We start from the raw sequence: 19510 nt of genomic DNA on the forward strand, positions 1-19510 counted from the left end.
AGCTTTGCCGAGTTCTTCACCAGGTAAAGGAGCCGGCGGCGGGGCCGGTCGGTGCCCCCGGCAGAGACCGGGGCAGGGGTCGGGGGATGCCCCGCGGGGCGCAGGCGGGCAGGTTCGGGTCTGTGCCGGACCGGCGGGGCTGTCTGAAGGAGCGTGTCTTGAGTGGAGAGTGTCTTACTGCGGGTCGCAGGAAGAGGTATTCCAACCTGAACGGACTCTTTTGCCAGCCAGCAGGCGCTTTTAGAGTAAGGCAAGGCTTTGCGTTGGACGTGACAGTAATATGATAGAGGCGCTTTTACTGCTACGAACTACATGGACTTCAAACTGGAATTTGCTTCCTGTACCAGAGCATTTTACTGTCTGGATCATCACAGTGGTACTGATTAAACTGCTTGGGGAATAAGGTTAAAGTTGTTGGTATTGGAAAGTACTTTCAAATCATCGTGGAAGTTGCAAAAGCTTTGTTACTTGGTGATGGTGTAGATACAGTTTACTTATTTATTTTAAAGTGTGTTGTGGAAAGCTTCAAAGACAAGACTCGATTAACTTCTCTTAAGTTTCTAGCACAAAATCAAAAACTACAGGACATCCAACTAAGTTACCTGGGAGCTCTGTAGCATTGCTCATTCTTTAGCATATTACACAGGAGATGTGGCTTGGCTATAATAGTTTATAACATACTCTATATTACTTTTATTAGGTTTGAAGTGGGCAGTTTAATTTCCAACAGTATTTATTCTCTCAAACCCCAGGGTTATAGCTATTGTGCAACAGTCACTCTGAAAATCCAGTAGGTCTCTAAATATCTTAAGAAAACAAAATAAGATTAAATTTATTAACTGAAGAAATGAGATAGGAGAGGTTTGATCTCAAGGTGGGATCCCAAACTGAGAAATAGGCTGCTTCTGCTGACCCTCGGGAAACGGGGAGATGGATTCCTGTCTGAGGACAGAGATAGTGATAGTTGCAGTGTAAGTTTGGTGCATCTGCTTTGTGTCAAGGATAGATTGAGAGATGTCCCTCTATTCCTGCTATTTCCTATTAGTGTTCTTCCCTTCCATGTTATGTGAGCTGCAGTATATTACCTTTTCTCGAACATTTTGATCAATAACATTTGTACCTTTTTCTTTTTACCCCAGAGCAGTAGCTGATTGAAATTCTGCAGAATTTTCCTCTTAGGTACTGCAGTTTAACCCCAGCTGGCAACTAAGCATTATGCAGCTACTGGTTTTTCTAATAGCCATAATTATATGGAAATTGTTCTAAAAAGTAGACACTTCTTGCAGTTATTTAAAGAAAATGAGAGAAAGCAAGGGGGAAGTCCTACTGCCTTCAGTATGAAAGCTTCACTGTTGTAATTGCCATGACTGAACAGTTTGACTGATCAGACAGATCTGGGTTAGGAGGCTGCTGTTTCCAGCTGCTTATTCCCAGCTCTTCAGTTATCAGACTGGCCTGCTTCATAGTTCTTTGAAATAATCCATGTTAATTGTCTGTCTTCATTTCACTGAACTGGAGGAGAAACCAATGAGGTGAGGTGGGGGAAAAAGTAAGCAGCTATCAACAGAAACTTCTCACCCAAAGTCTGTGACAGGAAGAATGACTGTGCCCTTGAGATAGTAATTAATAATTATTCTAAGATCCCAAGAAAGTTTGCATCAGTGATTAAAGCCTTTCTTTCAGGTAAGTATTAGGTGACCTTGGGATCTTAGTTGTATTTGTGCAAAATCATTAAGCCTGTCAAATCAATGCTAACTTTTAACTGAAAAATAATCAGTTTTGCTCTACTTCTTCTTTCTCAACATGTGAAGTGGGATGCCATGAGTAGATCAGGGGTATGTTGAGCAGAGTGCTGTGGCAAGGAAAAACTGTATGACTATGGTCACTTGTCTCCACTGTGCTACTGTGATGTTCAGAGCATTAAGTGGCTTCTTGAAAGTCACCTGTCACTGCCTTGTACTCCTGTGTATGATTCTTAGTACAGCCATGTATAAGCATTGTTCTTATGGTTTCTGGTCTTACATAGACCTTACAAGGGCAATGCTTTGTTCTTGGGTTATTGGATCGCTTTTGGGTAGCCCCAGTGCTATTTGATACAGAATGGTTCAGTGAGCAGGAATGTTGTGTGGACAGTTGAATTAAAGCTGTGATGACTGGAATGATACCTCGACTATGCTCTATCCCCCAAAGCAGCCCATACACAGCAGAAGAGTTAACAAAAAAAGGTCAAGCAGGAGTGAGTATTCCAGTGCTGAGATCAAGACACAGTGATTCTGCACCTCTTTTAAAGATGAGTTCTACTTCATAGTTCTACAAGTATGTACCGGGCATCTTTTCAGCTTGTGTAGATATTGTTCCTTCCTGAATTATATATTTACTAGACAAATTCAGATATCTGGTAGCTGGTGAAGCTTTTTATTCCTGGATTCAAAGCTTACTGTTGACAACAGCAGTGATACTTGCTTGTTATAGTAGAGCACCATTTTCCCAAATAACTGTTTTCCAGTATTCATCTAACAAGATTCACAAAGAACTTAATTCCTAACTGCTACTTCTTGTAGGTCTTTGTGATGTGCTGTGAGAAATAGGTGTAAGGGGTTGTAAGCATGTATGGCTTGTTGGCACACACATGCTTATAGAAACTGTCTTTAGTCTCATTCCTCTTCCTCACCCAGAATGGTTGTGTTTATTGTCCAGAAGTTTTGAAAAATATTCATTTGGGGAGACGATGGAAAGTTGAAGGGAGTCAGTATTTGTAGGAACAAAGAATTAAGAAATCACTGAAGTTCGCATCTTTTTCTGCCTCGTTGCAAACACAGTCCTGTGGTTCCATAAGTAGGTAGTTCTTCAAAAGCTGCTAATCTTTTTGTCTCTACAAATGTCCTTGGTACAGACTGGAGGGTTGAAGAGAGGTTCACTTCCCAGAGTGTTGTTACACGTGTACATAGTAGCGTCAGTAGCTCTGTAGTTTAGTTCAGTTTATTACTAAGTAGCACTTGCATCTTTTTGTGCTACATAGGCGTCTACCTGGTCTACAGATGCACCCTATGAATGTTTAGTACCAGAATCAATGTTTTTTCATTGCATACATACGGTAACATGAAACTTCAGGGGATGTACCGTGCATCTATGGAGAAAAAATATGTTTATCAGGCTTTTGGTCAAAAACAAGAGTCAAGTGGGAATGGGTTGTCCGAGTTGTGATGGATCTTCTAAACCTTCTGTTCGTGTAAAGATAAGAGAACAGATTGATGGAATCACTTCACAAGGCTTAATTTATATTTTGCTATTGCCTGTGCCTATATCTTGGTCAGATCTTACTGACATCCCAAAAAAGCTTGTGTGTTCTATTTTTGATTTCGGGGTTGTTTTTATATTGCCCAGATAAAACAAATAAACCCAAACAAATAAAAAAGTCCAAATATACTGTCAATTTATTGGAAAAATTATTGGAGAGAAGATCTAAGGGAATACAACAAATCTTCCCCGTGGAAATCATTAGGGCACCCTTCACCCTTCTGTCTTTGTTGAACCCAGTTGTTTTTCCTTTCTCCAAGTAACCTTGTAACCTAAGTGAACAAGTGGATACATATAATTGATTTGAATTAAAGCTGACTGGAGAAAGTAGGCAAGAGCACCTGGACCTAAATCTGTGAGTAACTTCAAACAGTATTCTTTTTTTCCTGTGTTAGAGACATGATTAACTTGATATAAATAAGAAATAGCATTCATATTATTGAATTGAGAAGCTCCTGTGTAGATTATTCCTTCACTGTTTGCTAAGAATGATTTATTTTATGAAGTTGCATTGACATGTTTCTGGCTTTCAGTCACATGAATAATAAATATAATGACAACTTAAGTAAATGTAATCTCCAAAGTAAAGCAGACTCTAGCAGACATTGAAAATGGGTGCTCAGCATTATTTTTTTTGACTCAATTTTTATAATAACTGTGTACATATAAAATTTGACCCAAATTTATTCATAAGAAGTTAAGGAAATATCTCTGGGCACCTAAAGTTTCTCTCACAAGTGCAGATCCCACTGTAGGAAGTTAAATCTAAAGGACAGCACCCCTGTTTTTATTAGTGCACCAGTTCCAAGCAGTTCACAAAAATAAGCAAGTCCTCAAGATCTATGAATTTCTCTGTTTGAGAAAGCTTTACCCTCAGGTCTCATGATGCATAGGTTTCAAAGAGTTTTGTGTTGTTGGAAAATATTAGCAGTAGGTGCTTGACAATAGGTAAGATGCTGTGCACCCACAGAACCATTTTGCTTAGAATGTTTGTCTAGCAAACCAAAGTTAAATTTCAGGTGTGCAGGCAGAAGAGTGTTATGTTGATTTACCTCTCGATAGGTTTCAGGTTGTCATACTGCTCCAACTTCTGTCTCCAACCAGTCTTCCCTCCCCACCCCCTCCCCCCAAAAAACTGACTAAATAGATGTCACTCTAAAGCCTTAGAGCCACGTGTATAATCTTCATCATTTTATAATACCTAAAGTATTATTAGCAATTTCTCTGCTCCCCTTGGTGGACAGTGGTACTTATATTTGCACTAAGAATTTTGTAACTCTATTAAGAGTTTTTGTGAAGTAAGTTCTCCTTAAACTAATGCTGTAGGTTTTTTTTGGGGGGGTTGTGTGTGGGTTTTTTCCAAGCTAAACAGCTGAATTTGCTGTTTAGTGTGCAGCAAACTGTTGGAGTCAAAGCTTGTTTTGCTAGGGAGTGTTTCACAGAGGCATTTTAACTTAACCTGAAAGCATCTCTTCTCCCCCTCCCCCGTCTCTTACCCCTCACTTCATTTTGCAGAAGGCCTTTTCATTACTTGGTCTCTTCTGCTTATTTTGTGTCACAGGATTTCTTACAGACTCAATATATTGAGAGTAGCGTGACAAAGTGAATGGGACCTCTCTTCTGAATAGGCTATGACTAAAAGGACAGTGTTTTACATGGGAAATAACAACCAAAGGAGGTCACTTTAATCGCAGCTGGCCTCTAAGAAAATGATAGTTTTATGGTTTTGCCCTCATGGCTGTTCAATTATTCATTAGGCTATTTTGTCCTGATTGCTTAAGATTAAAAAAGGAGTTTAAGGGGTTTTGGTCATGTTTCATTCACATGGATGCAAAAATTTTTATTCCTATCTTCAATTTCTTGGAACTACTGAGATGTTTATGATATAAAGTCTGTCATTTTTTATCCATCACTGGTCTTGTTTGTTGTTCAACTGGGAAGGACTGGGTTTGTTGGATGGGGTGGTAGACATTGCTTTAAACTTCTCAGCCTCAGCATATGCATGTCTTTTTTATTTTATTACTTTCTAAGGAAGTGAAGCTTAGTTACTGCCTCAGCTCTCTAGTAGTACTGCAGCCTGTTACCCAGGCTCTGTCAAACCTCTGAGACTTGAGAGGGCTCCAACATAAAAATCCTACAGATTTTTGAATGATGCCCGAACATAAGGAGAGCCTGCAAAAGAGAGACTTTGCTAATTTGGCTCTGTATTTTCAGAAACCAGTCAATTGTGCAAGCCACCTGCAGAACATATTGCTTCTGGCTCAGCATTGGGGTAACAGTATGAGAGGTGCATGGATGTTGTTGAGTAAACCTGTGCCTTCAATTAGTAGAAAACTAGTTTTCATGGTCATAGATGAGTTTATTCTTTCAGAACTTCTGAGAACCAAACACTCAGACTAGTTTTCTTTTAAATTCCTTTCCTGATTTCTTACCTCCTGACTGAAAAGAATACCTGTAGCCTGTAGGAGTACTTTCTTGTAATTTTTGCTCTCTTCTTCTCCAAGGTACTCCTTTATTAAGAAGAAACTATGTTGAGTTTCCATTGTTATATTAGGAAGTTTTATTTAGTGTGCTCTTGTGTAGGTGAATGAGTCTCTTTCGATCATGTAGTATGATAAAAGCTTCCTTGTTGGCTCCCCTTGCCTAGGGCATTCTGTTGATCTAAACTTCCTGAAGGCCAGCTATAGGAGTAGGCAAACTAAGTAATTGTCTAGAAGTAAAGGAGAAAAGGTAATAGAGATATAGATAGCAATGAAACATCTATAGCCATTCTGCCTCTGTTGCTGAGGAAGACATTGTGGGAAAAGGGTGCACTTCACACATCTTACTTGGGTTCCAAGAACAGATGAATTGTTGATCCCAGCTCCTCTGCTTTCTGTAGCAGGGGAAGCTTGGCCCTAGTCAGGTCTCAGACCTTGTACAGCTTAGTCCTATCTGTGTTGCTTCAGTTGCCCAATGCATCCATTAATGTGGGATCTTGTTTATCTTGCTGCTGGGCAATAATGAAGCTGTTTGTATGCTGGGTGCCAGAATACTTTAAAAAAACCCCAAACAATCCATGTACTACCAAAGGTATTTCAGTAGTTGGTAGCTGTGAAATAGGAAGCAGTGGAGATTCCAGAGCACTTTAGGCTGCTGAGGAACTGAGGTGATTTAGTCTGGAGAAAAGGAGGCTGAAGGGAGATGCCACTCTACAAATACCAGAGAGAAGGTTGTGGTTAGGCAGGTGTCAATCTCTTTTTTTTTCAGGTATCAAGTGATAGGATGAAAGGAAACAGTCTCGAGCTGTGGCAAGGAAGGCTTAGACTGGATATTAGGAAAAACATCCTCACTGAAAGGGTAATCAAGCACTGGAACAGGCTGCCAGGGAAGTAGTTGAGCCACTGTCTCTGGAGATATTTCAAAGATGTGTATGTGTGGCCCTTAGGGACGTGGTTTAGAGGTGGACCCAGCAGTGCTGGGTTAATGATTGGACTCAGTGATCTTGGAGGTCTTTTCCAACCTAACTCTTTCTATGATTCTAGCTTTTTGTTGCTGTAACCAGTAGGTGTTTTGCAAGTTGCTTGCTGTTCCTGAAATTCTGTAGGTAGCTGAGTGGTAGATGGGGAAATTTCTTCTTTGTTTTGTAAAAAGTCATCAGGCAAAACTGAAAGGAGCGAGGCTTTTGCATTCTAATATCAGGTAACGGATGAAAAATGAATTCTTGTGTTTTGTAGTATTTCTGCAATTGATCACTGATGCTGTGATATAAAATATATTGTGAATTGCTAACCCCAGCAGAAACCTGATACTCAGAGTGGCTACAAAAGTACTGCAGTAGTACTTTGTAGTACAACATTGCACAATCAAGTAGTTGACAGGCGCCCTGTCTGGGACCAGAAGAGAAAAATATTAACTGAGGCTTAACCAGTTTTTGGGCAGAGTAGCAATCATCTCCAACTCTTGGGACAGTCTTCAAAATAAAACTCTGCCCTGGAAGTCTTTCTCACCTTGGTCATGCAAGTGTATATTGTATACAAACATTTGAACTATAGGGATAGTGACTGCCCTGATAAATCTGGTGAGTTTTGCCTTAACTGGAAGTGAGTCATTACTAGAACAATTTCAGGTCATTTGTTTAATTTGGTTGTACTTTGTGAGATATCTTGGTGAGCTGATTGAAGAATTTGCTATTGTCAGGAAACAAAGGAAATGTTTCTTCCCTGCTTCTGGTATTTATTTGATCCTCTGTGAGCTGTTGTAGCTCATTAAGCTAGGGAGTGAAAAAATGTTCATGGTTTTCTGTGGGATTAGTGAGTTGAATTGACTTGCAAGGTATGGAAAGCCTTGGAATCAATGCAGCAGAAGGGGGTGTAGGACATAACTTGTGCAAAGAGGAGTAATGAACTTCCCCTCTGTGGGAGGAAGGGGTCTTGTTCCTCTAGCACTGTTTTGCTTGGAGTAGGTTGCTGGTTAACAAGCCTTGCCTTTGCTGGAGTAGATATTCCTGGCCATGCAAGAAATAGCAGAATATCTGTAGGCACTGGGTAGAAATTCTCAATTTCTTGCAACTGTGATCTAGGATTTCATTTTAGATACTCTGAGCAAGTATTTTTATTGTTATTGTAGAAGATTGAGCATATAGTGTCAAAATAGCTGCTGAACTGCCTGACCAAATATGAAGGTGATGGAATAGTCTGGCATAGAGCTCTCTTTTACTACTTCACTCTGAAAAGTAAAGGTGAGTGACCGATGATCTCCCATTACTCGTTTTGTATTTAAGCACTCTGAATTTTAACCCCTTTGCATATGTGTCTGCTTGTTTATGTAAGTTTTTGAATGCTTGAGCTGTTTGTAAAGCTGACCTGTGCAACGGCTTTTTGTTAAGAGTATAATGTAGAGTGGTAAAAAATGTTTATCAGTAAGTGTTCTGTACAGAACGTTCTGTAATACAGCTAAATGCTTTCAACTCCTAAAACTACCAAAGTGTCTGTGTGCCTGTAGTAAAACTGTTTTGCCAGCATAGTTGGTAAAGCCACTTTGGGACTGCTGTCAAATGAGAGTTTAAGCAATAAGGTTGATGTAATTTAGTCTCTTCAATGAAGTTCCATAATAGTTCTGTTAATCTTTCTGTCCTCTCTAAAGAGGCCAGAAGCCACCTCCTTCCCTACCTCTCAGTCCTTAGCAGCTAGTCCTTGACAGTTCATTGAATTTCAAACATACCTAATTCTAGCTGAGGCTTTAGTTTACAACTAATATCAATGGAAACATCATATTTAATTAAAAAAATACTACATGCTGAAGATGCATGTTCTTCTGGTTAGGATTTTTGTTTCCTTATTTTAATTTTTATTTGGGAGGAGGAGGAAAGTCAAAGGTTGCTTACGCGCTAAAGACTGTAAGTGTAGAGTAATACAGATGAAAACGTGGAAATTCCTTTGGAGAGGATGGTTTGGGATATTCTTTGGCTCGTCTTGGTGTGGAGAGAAAGAAGATATCTTTGTACTGCTAAGAGGTGTTAAACTAGAAAACTGTAACAAATCTGTGTTTGGGGTAATAAAATTTAAAGTGAAGTTTGTGTCTAGCTGCTTCTTGTAGCAAGGTGATGGAAGACATGAACTGTAAAACTGGTTGGGTCATGTCTCCTCCGATGTAGGGCAGAGCTTCAAAACTTGTGCTGAGAGCAGCCATAGAAATGTATCAAATCAAAACGGATTGACATTGTTTGAAGCTATCGAAATTAAAAATGTAGACTGTTGAATACATTCTAAATCTTATTGTTTTGTTCTAAATCTCCATGTGAAGAGTTTTAAGCTAAGCCTAAAAATACTTGCATATTAACTTAGAAATTAAGGTTGAAATGTGAGGATAAAGGATGAATTTAAAAGTATATTTGTAAAGTAGGGGCTATTTGCTTTTAATATGTTTATGTTCATGTCACTTTTTCAGCCATAACTAATGTGAGGAAATAATTATGAGTAGGTGAAACTGAGCAAATAGCTCCTGGACAGTGTCATGTAATTCAAATCTAAAATAACAGGGAAGCTGTGACACCCTGTCTTTTGGTCTTAGAAGTAATTACTGTGTGCACTCTGAACATATATTGTTAACTTTTTGGACACACTTTTTTATCAATTCCTACAAATTGTGTACTGTATATAAACAGTCTGAGACGTAGAAATAGAATCCTACTTCTGTTGCTCTGCAGGCTTTGTAAGTGGCTAACCAAAAAGGTTCTATTTCCTTTTAATGTTTCATTATTTATGCTTAGAGTTGAGTTACGTTTGTTTCTGTATGTAAATTATTGAAAAGTCTTGTTTAAAGCAGAAGGACTGATGGTGCTTAATAAAGCAATTGGTTTTTTCTGCTGTTATTTCCAATTATTGCACATAAGACCTTAACAGAATGGACAAGACTGGAGTACAAAGAAAAATTCTGTTGTGTTTTTAAGCAGCTTTGGTGTTTTACACATGGTAAAGACATGCCAGTGTGAATTAATTAATTCTTGTTAGGTACTCAGCTGTAGTAGTAAAGGAATATGGCATCAGAGGCTTGCAGGGATCTTCAGAATTTGTGCAGACTTCTGAAAGTATGGTTTTAAGTAACAACTACTCATTTTAATGCTATACCAGTAAAAATGCATCTATAGCAATTCTTGGGACGTACCTCTTCTAACTCCTTACTGATATAGCACTCTGGATAAAGATTATTGGGTAAATAAGTAATTTCCTTATCAGTTTGTCTTTCAGCTGATGTCAACAAATTTCAGATGTAGATCTATCTTTTATGCCTAGGAAACCTATTTTAAAAATTAGGATAGGGATGGAGCAAGACTACACAGGGAGAACTCTGAATTTTGTTACATCATATTCCTTTTACAAATTCTGAGGTTTTATTGGAATCGGTAGATTTTTAATGTGCTTCAGTTATTGCAGAGAAATGCAGCTTCCAGGGCTTTTAACTGCATTTTTGTGCATTTGGGCTCATTTGTAGCATTAATTCTGTGCTGGATTCCCCCTCTAAGCCTTTCTGATTCTGTGAAGAAAAGTTTTATATCGTAGAGCGAGGATGTTCTTGACAGGATCCTGATTCCTTTCTGTTTGTGTACTGCTTCCCTGTTTTAGAATCAGACAGTTGTATTATGCAGTGTTTACTAACAGGTACTAGATACTTAACCAAAAGGACAATCTAATCAGCCCTCACTTCCTTTGTTAGTTCTCTTAGCTTTCAAATCTTGTTTTCTCAGTACTTCCCTCTTATCAAAGCTCTTGAAAGCTGGATGCAGTCAGAAGAAATGATTGATGATGGAAAATGACAGTAGACCAGATTGGTATGTGTGTGAAGTAAAAAAAAATGTTTTAGCTTTTTCTCCCTAAAAAAAAAGGTAATTTTTAGTATGCTAACAGAAGGTCTCTTTTTGGAACTATTTTATTTATAGATTAGTGAGTAAACATTTTGAGCAAGGTCAAAGTTACCTTGCAAGGGAAGGAAGTCAAAGACTAGTAGCCAAGCTTTCAGCATCAAGATTTAACCACAGTATTTCATCTATTCCTAAAATAACCCTGAATTCTGAATATTTTATTTGGAAAAAATTGTTTCTCTGGTGCCATGCTGCAAGTTCTGTAAGGATTGCTTTCCAGGGATGCCCACAGTTTGTTTGTTTGGGTTTTTTTTTGTCTAACATGGTGCAGCATTTTGAATTAAATTTATTTGTATATTAAAGTGAACTGTAAGGACGCATGGTTTGTTGTTCATGTATAACACTAATGATGATCATGTGGTTTGTGCTCTCTTCCAAGACCATATCCTTGTGTCAGTAGTTGATACCATTAGAATTTTACCATTTCTTTTTAGTGCACGATTAACAAATTGGAGAAATGCAGGCTGATTTTTTTTTATATGCTTTATACTGATATTCATCTTAAATGGCTCAGGTGTAAGATCCAACCTACCTGAAATCTGTCTGTAGATTGCCAAAAGCATCAGGATAGGTGAAGCTTGAGCCTGAATGTGGAGTTCTAATGATTGGATTCTCTAACACCAAATAAGAAGTAGATTGAGGCTACAGACATTCCTTAACAAAGAAGAGAAAAATCCCTGTTATGACTCCTGACTGCTTTGTTTAACTGTCTTTGAGTTTGCAACGCCTTTAAAGAATCTGATAAAACTGCATTTCTAGACTCCCTGGCTAAACAGTTGGTGTGGCTTTCTAAGCTGGGGCTGCACTTACAAGTGTTGCTGAATGTATGGGTTTAAGGGCTACAGTTTTATAGAGGGAGTGGAGAGATGAGTCAGTGTCTGTATCGTGCTTTAAAGCTAGAGAACTAAGGGCAGATATAGACTTGTGAATGCTGTTTCCAAGAGCTATTGTTAAGAATGCTGAACTCAAATGGGACTTTCAGGGAAAATGGAAGTAAATAAAGTTGATTGCTTCCAGTAATGCCCTACTATATCTTAACAACATCAGAGCTCTGAATCATCAGAGATAAACCTTTTGGCAGGCTCCTTTGAATCTGTTATTGGAAACCTAGGGGTGTGCCTTTGGAGTGGGAAGGAAAGCAACTTCAGGTGTTGCTGGGATGCACAAAACAGTGGAATGCAGGTAGTCTGTTGTTTCTGGCACACAGTGAAGCAATAAAAAGGGAAGGTCCATGTGTGTGATCTTTGAAGGAACTGTAGCAAAATGATATCTAACTTGAAACTAGATTACAGTTTGACATTTTTGGTTGAACAAAAGACTATTGCAAGACTACTTGGTCTTGTGGAGAGGTGAATCACTCATACCTAGAGGTAGAGTGCTGTAGTTGTATCTAGCCTGGCATTTTTCCTACCTGCTGATGTTCATGGTTGCTGCTATTCAAAGCACTTCAGCTTTCTTTGAGTGGCTGTTGTGCAAATACAGCAGCCCAGTTTCTAGTCGTTTTTTTGATATAATTTAAGATCAGTTATGAAGTAACTGTCTTGTATTGTTCAGTAACTTCCTCTAAAACTTGGAAATCTGTCATCCTCTTGAACTGACATACAACTAGCTTGGAAATTGGAAAAAAGTTGTGTTCAGATTTTTTTCAGGAGGGAAGCCAAACCCCCAAAGTAAACAAAAAAAAATCCATTAAAATATCAAGTTCCACCTATCCCCTTCTGAGATTTAATTCTAATGGTATTTAGACTTCACTAATTTATCTTAAATGACAATGAAAAAAGGAATTTAAAAGCAAAAACAGAGTGGAAACAAGCAATTGCAGTAGAACATAACCATTTCTACAGGTGGCATTAACGTTAACATTTCTGAATTACTGTACCATCAGTATGGTGAAACTTGCACAGAATGCTGTGGGCACAGGCAGTAATAGTTGAAGCAACATTGTTAAAAATAAGAGGAAAACCACTAACTGTCACTACAGCTGTTGTAGTTGGGTGATCAGAGCCCCATAGGTTTTTGTGTAGCGTAATCCAAACCTTGTTAGCAATAGATGTCTTGATGTGTGCCACTAACAGCTTCTCCTTCTGTGGCACTTCACTTAGTTTTCAAGCTCTTCAAGGCACCTGCTGAAACATTTTGGAGTGTCATTTGAGAGTGTTAATATGTGTTCTATAAAAGTAGCAGGGAAAAAAACCCTGCAACTTTTCCCATGGGTTTTTGTAAACTAGAGCTTAAATCTATGAACTAATTTAATACTTCTATCCCAAGGGTCCTTGCAACAGAAAGCATTATTCAGTTCTAAAGTGTAGACTTCTTTTTAAGGAATTTTGACGTTTTCAAACAGATTTTGAGATTCTGTACCAAAATGCTATTGACTTTTCAGCCATCTCAATAAATGACTCTTCCTGGGATCAGTGAAGCTCATGAATATTCTAAGCAGTAACAAATATATCAAATCTAGTACACTTCTGCCATTCAGTGAATGCAACTTGTAAGCATTCACAGATGCTGTTCCTTAACAAGGCTTTTGTAAGGCTTTACTGCTGTCAACAGCACATCAGATGTGATACTGCTAGCTACCAAAACAATATATTGTGTCCTTCCATCTTCAGCAAACTTTATTTGTAAACATCTCATTAATTTCTCTTGGATTAGAATTCCTATGTGAGGTTTATTCTGACATCATAAAAAGTTTGACCAGCTTTTTACCTTCACAAGAAACAGACTTCAATGAACATCTACTCAATAAAAGTGAAATTTCTTTGGTTCCAGGCTGCTTTCCGGAAGGTTTGTTTGAATATTATATTTGTTAAAAAAGATTGAAAAACGAGTTGTTGTAAAAGCTGTGAACATGCCTTAATCTTTTGTACAGAAATATTAATTAAAACCTTCTGTTTGTTTACACATTTTTCCTTTTTTAAATCTACCAGCTTCCTAGTTAATCATAAACCAGCTTTGATACAGTGACAGATTGCCATCAATGTTAAAGGCATACACCTTTCAGCTTCCACAAGTGCTAGAAGCAGTGGAGCTCAACTGCTAAGTTATTCTGGTGGTGTTCCATAGTATGTGCAGAGACTGGATGGTAATTGCTACCCATGAAGTCAAGAACAGTACTGCAGAATGTATCTTCCTGCATTTGTGCTTTCGGGTGAAAAAGTCTTTTTCAGTTAAGTTCAAATACAGCTGCTGCAGTAGTCTTGTTTTGTTGATGATTCTTCAAGCACTCTTCCTTCCCTCCTGAAGACAACCTAAAGCACTATGGAAGGTGTCCTGTACTTGTAAAGTGAACCTTTGTTATTTCTGTAAACATGCAAGTGCACTTTTTTTTTTTTTGCCTTGATGGGTGGACCTGTTCATTTCACTAATGGTGTGCAGTCCTGGGATTGACTGAGGACAGTGTCTTTTACAGATATTGGTGCCACAACTTGGCTTTTTCATCAGCTCTTCTTTCCAGATTATGTCTTGGAAACCACTATTTTGGTGTTTGAGTGCTTACATTACTTCTATAGGGATGGATTAGGATATTGCAAGTTTCCCTGATGGAGACAGAGCTGTGGGATGTGTGGGTCACAACTAATGCTTACCAGAACACCTTGTATTAATTATATATTATTAATAGCAACAGTTTGATTCCTTGAATGCAGGGTTTTTTTATTTTTGTTTTTTGTTTGTTTGTTTGTTTGTTTTTTAGCAAGCTGTTGAGGATTGTAGTGTGTACTGGTGACCTCAGACAGAGAGTCTTGGGGTTTGGGGTTTCTTAATCTTCCTGAATTCCAGAGGACCACCAGTTGAGCTTACCAGTTCTTGGGAGGCTTCCATGCTCTATCAACCTCTACTTCTCCATCTCTCCAGCTTGCTGTTTGCTGGTGGCTACATCCTCAACTACACATAAGCTTACAGACTGTATAGTCCATTCATGCAAACTTGCATGGAAGGGATTTTTGCAACGGGTATTTGCCTGTTTCCCAAATAACAAAAGCATTCTGGAAACTGAAAAGATAGTTTGTATTTGAAGGCTATACAATATCTTAGAAACACTAACAGTTCCTAGTTGTAAAACTATGCTGCCTGCCCAGAAATCCTGACAGCACTGGAATTTAAGAGCACTGAGCACTTTTTAGATCAATTGAGGTGTTTGAAGCATGCTTCTTTTATCTGGACAAGCCAAAAGACTGTTCACTGTGCACAAATGTGACTGCATCCAATTTGAGAAGGAATTGTATTTTAAGATATAGCAAAGACTTCAAGTGCAGAATAAATCTGGGGATCTCTTTCCAGAGGAAGATTGTGAAGTTAGCTAGTTAGCACCACACTAAAACATCTTTCAATAAAAGTGCTCCATATTCTGTTCACTCAGAGGTCAGCTTTTAAGCTTCCTGAGAAATAACCTTATGGACTACTGAGCTTTTAATCCCTTTGTGTTGCAAGTTTCTGGAAAGTAACTTTCCAATATGTGGAATAAATACACTTCTTTAATTTTCTAAGCACTCATACATAGCATGCTCTGTGGGAGCTTGTGATTTGAGTCAAAAAGTACAACTGAGTATCTACACAAATGGTTGCTAATATGGTCTTGTGATGGTTGGCTTTCTAAGAAGTAAGAGCAATGCAGTCATCTGCTTTTTTCAGTGTAATTGCCTTAGGCACTGGCAAAGGTTATCTGCTAAACTAAAGCTGTGTGATTGTTCACTGGTTTTCTAGTCCATGTTATGAAAGTTGAAGGTGTGAAGATTGCAGAGAATGATAGTAGAAGTAATATTTCACAATTTCTTTTTTAAATCTCTGAGTTACACTGTGTTTTTCAGCTGTTGTCATTTCAGTACCAAAATAGGTTAGTAAGACATTAAAGCAAATCCCAAACAAAAGTCTGAGACGTGTCTCATGCTGCTATCTTACATTTAATAAAGTGCCTGGTATTACTAAATAAAGCTCTGATATTTCATAAAATAGCTTAAAATTCAGAGGTAAAGCTGAATGTTTAAACCAAATATGAGCATCAAAGCATCTGTAATGAAAGATGCTTCATTTCAAGTTAATTAATTTCAAGTCAAAGAGAAAGCTAAGGTAGCACACTCTGCATTTGCGGAGCAGTAAATATCTACAGTTCACCCCAGTGGCAAACTGCATTTAAAAAAGTGTAAATGGGCACAATATATTTTGTTTATATGCTTATAATAAACAAAAAGAAAACCCTCCTCTCTTTACAGAAACTTTTTCACTAAAAGGACAAAGGAACTCAAACCTGCTGTCCAAAGCGCTCCTGGTTGGAAGTTGTTTGGAAAAGTCCCACCCAGGGAAAACCTTCCGAAAGATTCCAAAATTATTCAGCAGGTGAGTAAACATCACACAGCTCTAGGTATGAAACCTGTAAAAATAACACATAGATATTGTGTTTCTCTGCTGTTATTTCCATATTGTTATACAACCATAGAGTGCTCTGAGAAACTCTTTTGACACTTTGTTTAAAGAATAGTAGTTACTAAGAAGTTTGAGTTTTATCAGGTACATTCCTCAGTACATCTCAGTGCTTATAAAAAGGTGATACATGTTCAGAAAGCATTTAAGCTGTTTTTGTCAAGACATCAGAACTTGTATTAAATTCCTGTAATGTTTTGACTTATTGTCTTATTTAACCAGCACACTTATTTAATATGATATGCCACAATCTAACTGATTTTTCCGTAGTTGTTATTGCCTGGAAGGCTTCCTGTGGGGATAACTTGTGACAAATTGCTTAGAATTCTGAAACATATCATCTTTTTTAAATGAAAGTTTTAATTTCCCTCAAGATATTTTGTTCCAAAATAATACTGTAAATTGAACTTGGTTTGGAGTTACTGGGGTACTCCAGAAAGGTACCTCTGATTTTCTTCCTCTGACACAAAGTTACACTTCCATATAATTGTTCCTGTGGAGTTTATTTGATAAAATAATATTAAAATGTCATAGTCTTTGAAGGTGAGCAATTGGTAATGTATCATTTACTTAATATTAGCATTAATATAACTTAATATTATAAACCTGAAATGGAAAGATTTGTTGACGTGTGAAATGTGAAAGTCCCGTGTGCTTGTTAAAACAGTAACTCCAGTCTCTTGGGAGCTGCTTTCTCTGTCTCTTTTCTTAAATTCCATATAAGCTGATGTGTTTGGCAGGTGCAAATGGCTGTGAATGAAGCAGTGTTCAGTCATCTTCTAGAAAGAGCTTTGTGGCAAAAAGAGCCTTTTGGGAGTAACTAAAGTGAAAAATGAGAGATTCTTTTTGAAGGACTTCGATGTAAGGGGGTTTGTCACACAATAAAACGTTGTAGGGAAATGATTACAGCAAGTGCCATCTTGGGGGTTGAAACTAGATGACCTTTAAAGATCCCTTCCAAACCAAACCATCCTGTGATTTACTGTGAGGTAAACTGACTGCTTTTTTAACATTTTCAAATACAATTTTCTTATGTAAATGATTTTGCTTTTTGGGTGGGAAAGAGGGCATGTGTTCTTTGTTTACTTGCAGGTGAATGTTGTTGGTGTTGTGCTATGAAAATGCAGTGGTAAAAATCCGGAGAATCTGCTCAGTGCTACCGATCATCTGCTTACTGTTCTCTAGTAATGAAGACATTTGTTCTGGAGGCTGTGTTATAATCATAGAATGGTTTGGAAGGGACCTTAAAGGTCATCTAGTTCCACTCTTCCTGCCATGCACAGGTTACTCAAAGCCCCATCCAACCTGACCTTGAGCACTCCCAGGAATGGGGCATCCACAGCTTGCCTGGGCAACCTGTTGAAGATAACAATCTGAAAAAATAGTCCTATTTTCTTATTCTGTTGTCCCTCAGTGATTGTGTTTTGTTTTAAATGGCAGTGTTCCTGTTGTTTTTTTTTAACTTCTCCAAAGTGGTAGAAAAGCAAATGTATTACAACAATATATTATCTTTAAATATGATTGAGTTGGTCCTAGCCATGGTCATGTGATTTGTGTCATGTTTGCCAGATTAAAATCAATGTTGGATTTTCATAATCTTGAGTAAGGTAATAGCTAACATTTTTAGCTTTCTGTTTGGCTAAAGCATGCCTGGGTTTTAGATAAAGCCTCATGAGCTAAGATATACAGTTATCAAAGGGGGATCCAGATTGACAGTACGCTCTCCACACAGTTAGATGTACAACACCCAAGACAATTGGATCTTTAATTGAGAAGTGACCCTAATGTCTCCAAATTTAGCATATGTCAAATGTCTTGTATGTGTGCTTGAGATTTATGATATAGCTCCCTGTGCACATGCCTTTGAAGAAAAGCCAATGGTTTCTTTTCTCAAAAAAGTGTTCAAATTTGCTAAGCTGGTGATGATTTAGAATGGATATAGGTACACTTGGTTACTGAAGATCAGTGGAAAATAGCATCTTCACTTTCAAATGTCTGACTGAAGCCCCTAGACTAGTTCCTCACTATGCAGGAGATGTGAATGAAAAAAATATAGGCAAGAATGAATATAGGCAAGTGAAAAAAATATAGGCCTTCAAGAAGTTGTTGATATAAATATGATTGAAACTTAATATGTTTTATTCATAAGTAATTCTGTGAACGTGGCAGATTGCTTCATAACCTACATGGAGTGTCTCTGCAAACTTGCACTTTGACTTTCTAAATTGGAGGGATCAAATGTGATCTGAAACACAAACCCTGCATTTTTCTCCAGTTTTTTTTTGTTTTTTTTTTTTGTTTTTTTTTTTAGCAATCTACAGTCAGAACCATGACTACTTACTGTTAGCCAACTTTTGTAAAATGAGCTTTAGGTGTAAGACTGCAAGTAGAATGGGCTTAAGCTGTAGGAAAGCTACCTGTAAGGGAGTTTATGGTAGTTTATTGTTAGCAACAAATCTTGCTGTTCCTGAACATTATTCTCCATGGTTGAACACAGTTCTCTCACTTTACAGATGCCAGTGGCCAGCCTTGAGAGGGTACAAATAAACCCTTGATTAAGGAAACTCAGAAATGAGTCAGCATCCTTCAGATAAAGGATGAGATCGTAGGAAGCCCTGTTGTGAGAAAAATTAACTCACAACAGGAAAAACTTTGTAATTAATAAGAGGAGGAAGTCTTTTGGATAAGAATAATACTTCCATCAAAGTTTTATGGCAATATAATGAAACTTAAAGGACTTTCCTACTAGTAAAAGAGAGAAAAATTGCATCATTGTACATTTATAGCCAAAAGGTTGGTGGAACTCAGGTGTCCCCTTTCCATTCTGGCTGACGGAAACCTCCTTTGTTATCTTTGGTATGGTAAGGGTGACGTAGTAAATTGATAATTACATTTAAATGAATGCTTGTGGCTCCCAGTCAGTCTATCAACTAGACACTGCTATATATGCCTCTCCAGAGAAGTCAGGCAGTGATTCCAATATCTTGAATAACCTCCGAGAAAATCTGGAAACTTAATTTGGGATACTGTTTCAGACATTTTTCAGATGGCGACGCTAGCCAGCTCTGCCTTCAGAGACTGTCTAATGAATATTACTGTAAATAATTTCTTTGCAGTCTTCTTAGCACACGTAGAAGAAGATAAATATTTTTGTGGTACAGCAGCCTGGGGGGCTTGCCTGCCTGGGGAGCAGCCGAGTCCCTCACAGCTGTGCTGCCATCAGCCTGCTCCGGGCGAGGTGCACTCGCTCGAACTGGGTCAGAGGTTGAAAGTTCTTGGCAGCTGCATCTCCCCTCTCGCAGCTGCTGGCACGCTCATCCCTCCTTGGATTTAGAGCTGCCCAAGCAGGATGTGATCGAGGCCAACTCTTTTGCTGGACATCTCTCTCTTCTCTGG

The 19510-nt window shown here is 38.2% G+C and overlaps 1 protein-coding gene across 1 annotated transcript in view; it reads left to right on the forward strand.

Annotated features, from left to right (window-relative positions):
* TBC1D12 (TBC1 domain family member 12) overlaps positions 1-19510 on the forward strand; it is a 67558-nt gene that overhangs the window by 24474 nt on the left and 23574 nt on the right. The window contains exons 3-4 of the mRNA XM_029958560.1: positions 3-23; positions 15907-16030. Of these exons, the coding sequence (XP_029814420.1) occupies positions 3-23; positions 15907-16030 (145 nt within the window). The remainder of the gene's footprint in view (positions 1-2; positions 24-15906; positions 16031-19510) is intronic.

Source organism: Manacus vitellinus, unplaced genomic scaffold (genome assembly GCF_001715985.3).
Source record: "Manacus vitellinus isolate BGI_N305 unplaced genomic scaffold, ASM171598v3 scaffold_15_pilon, whole genome shotgun sequence".
NCBI classification, from domain to species: Eukaryota; Metazoa; Chordata; class Aves; order Passeriformes; family Pipridae; genus Manacus; species Manacus vitellinus.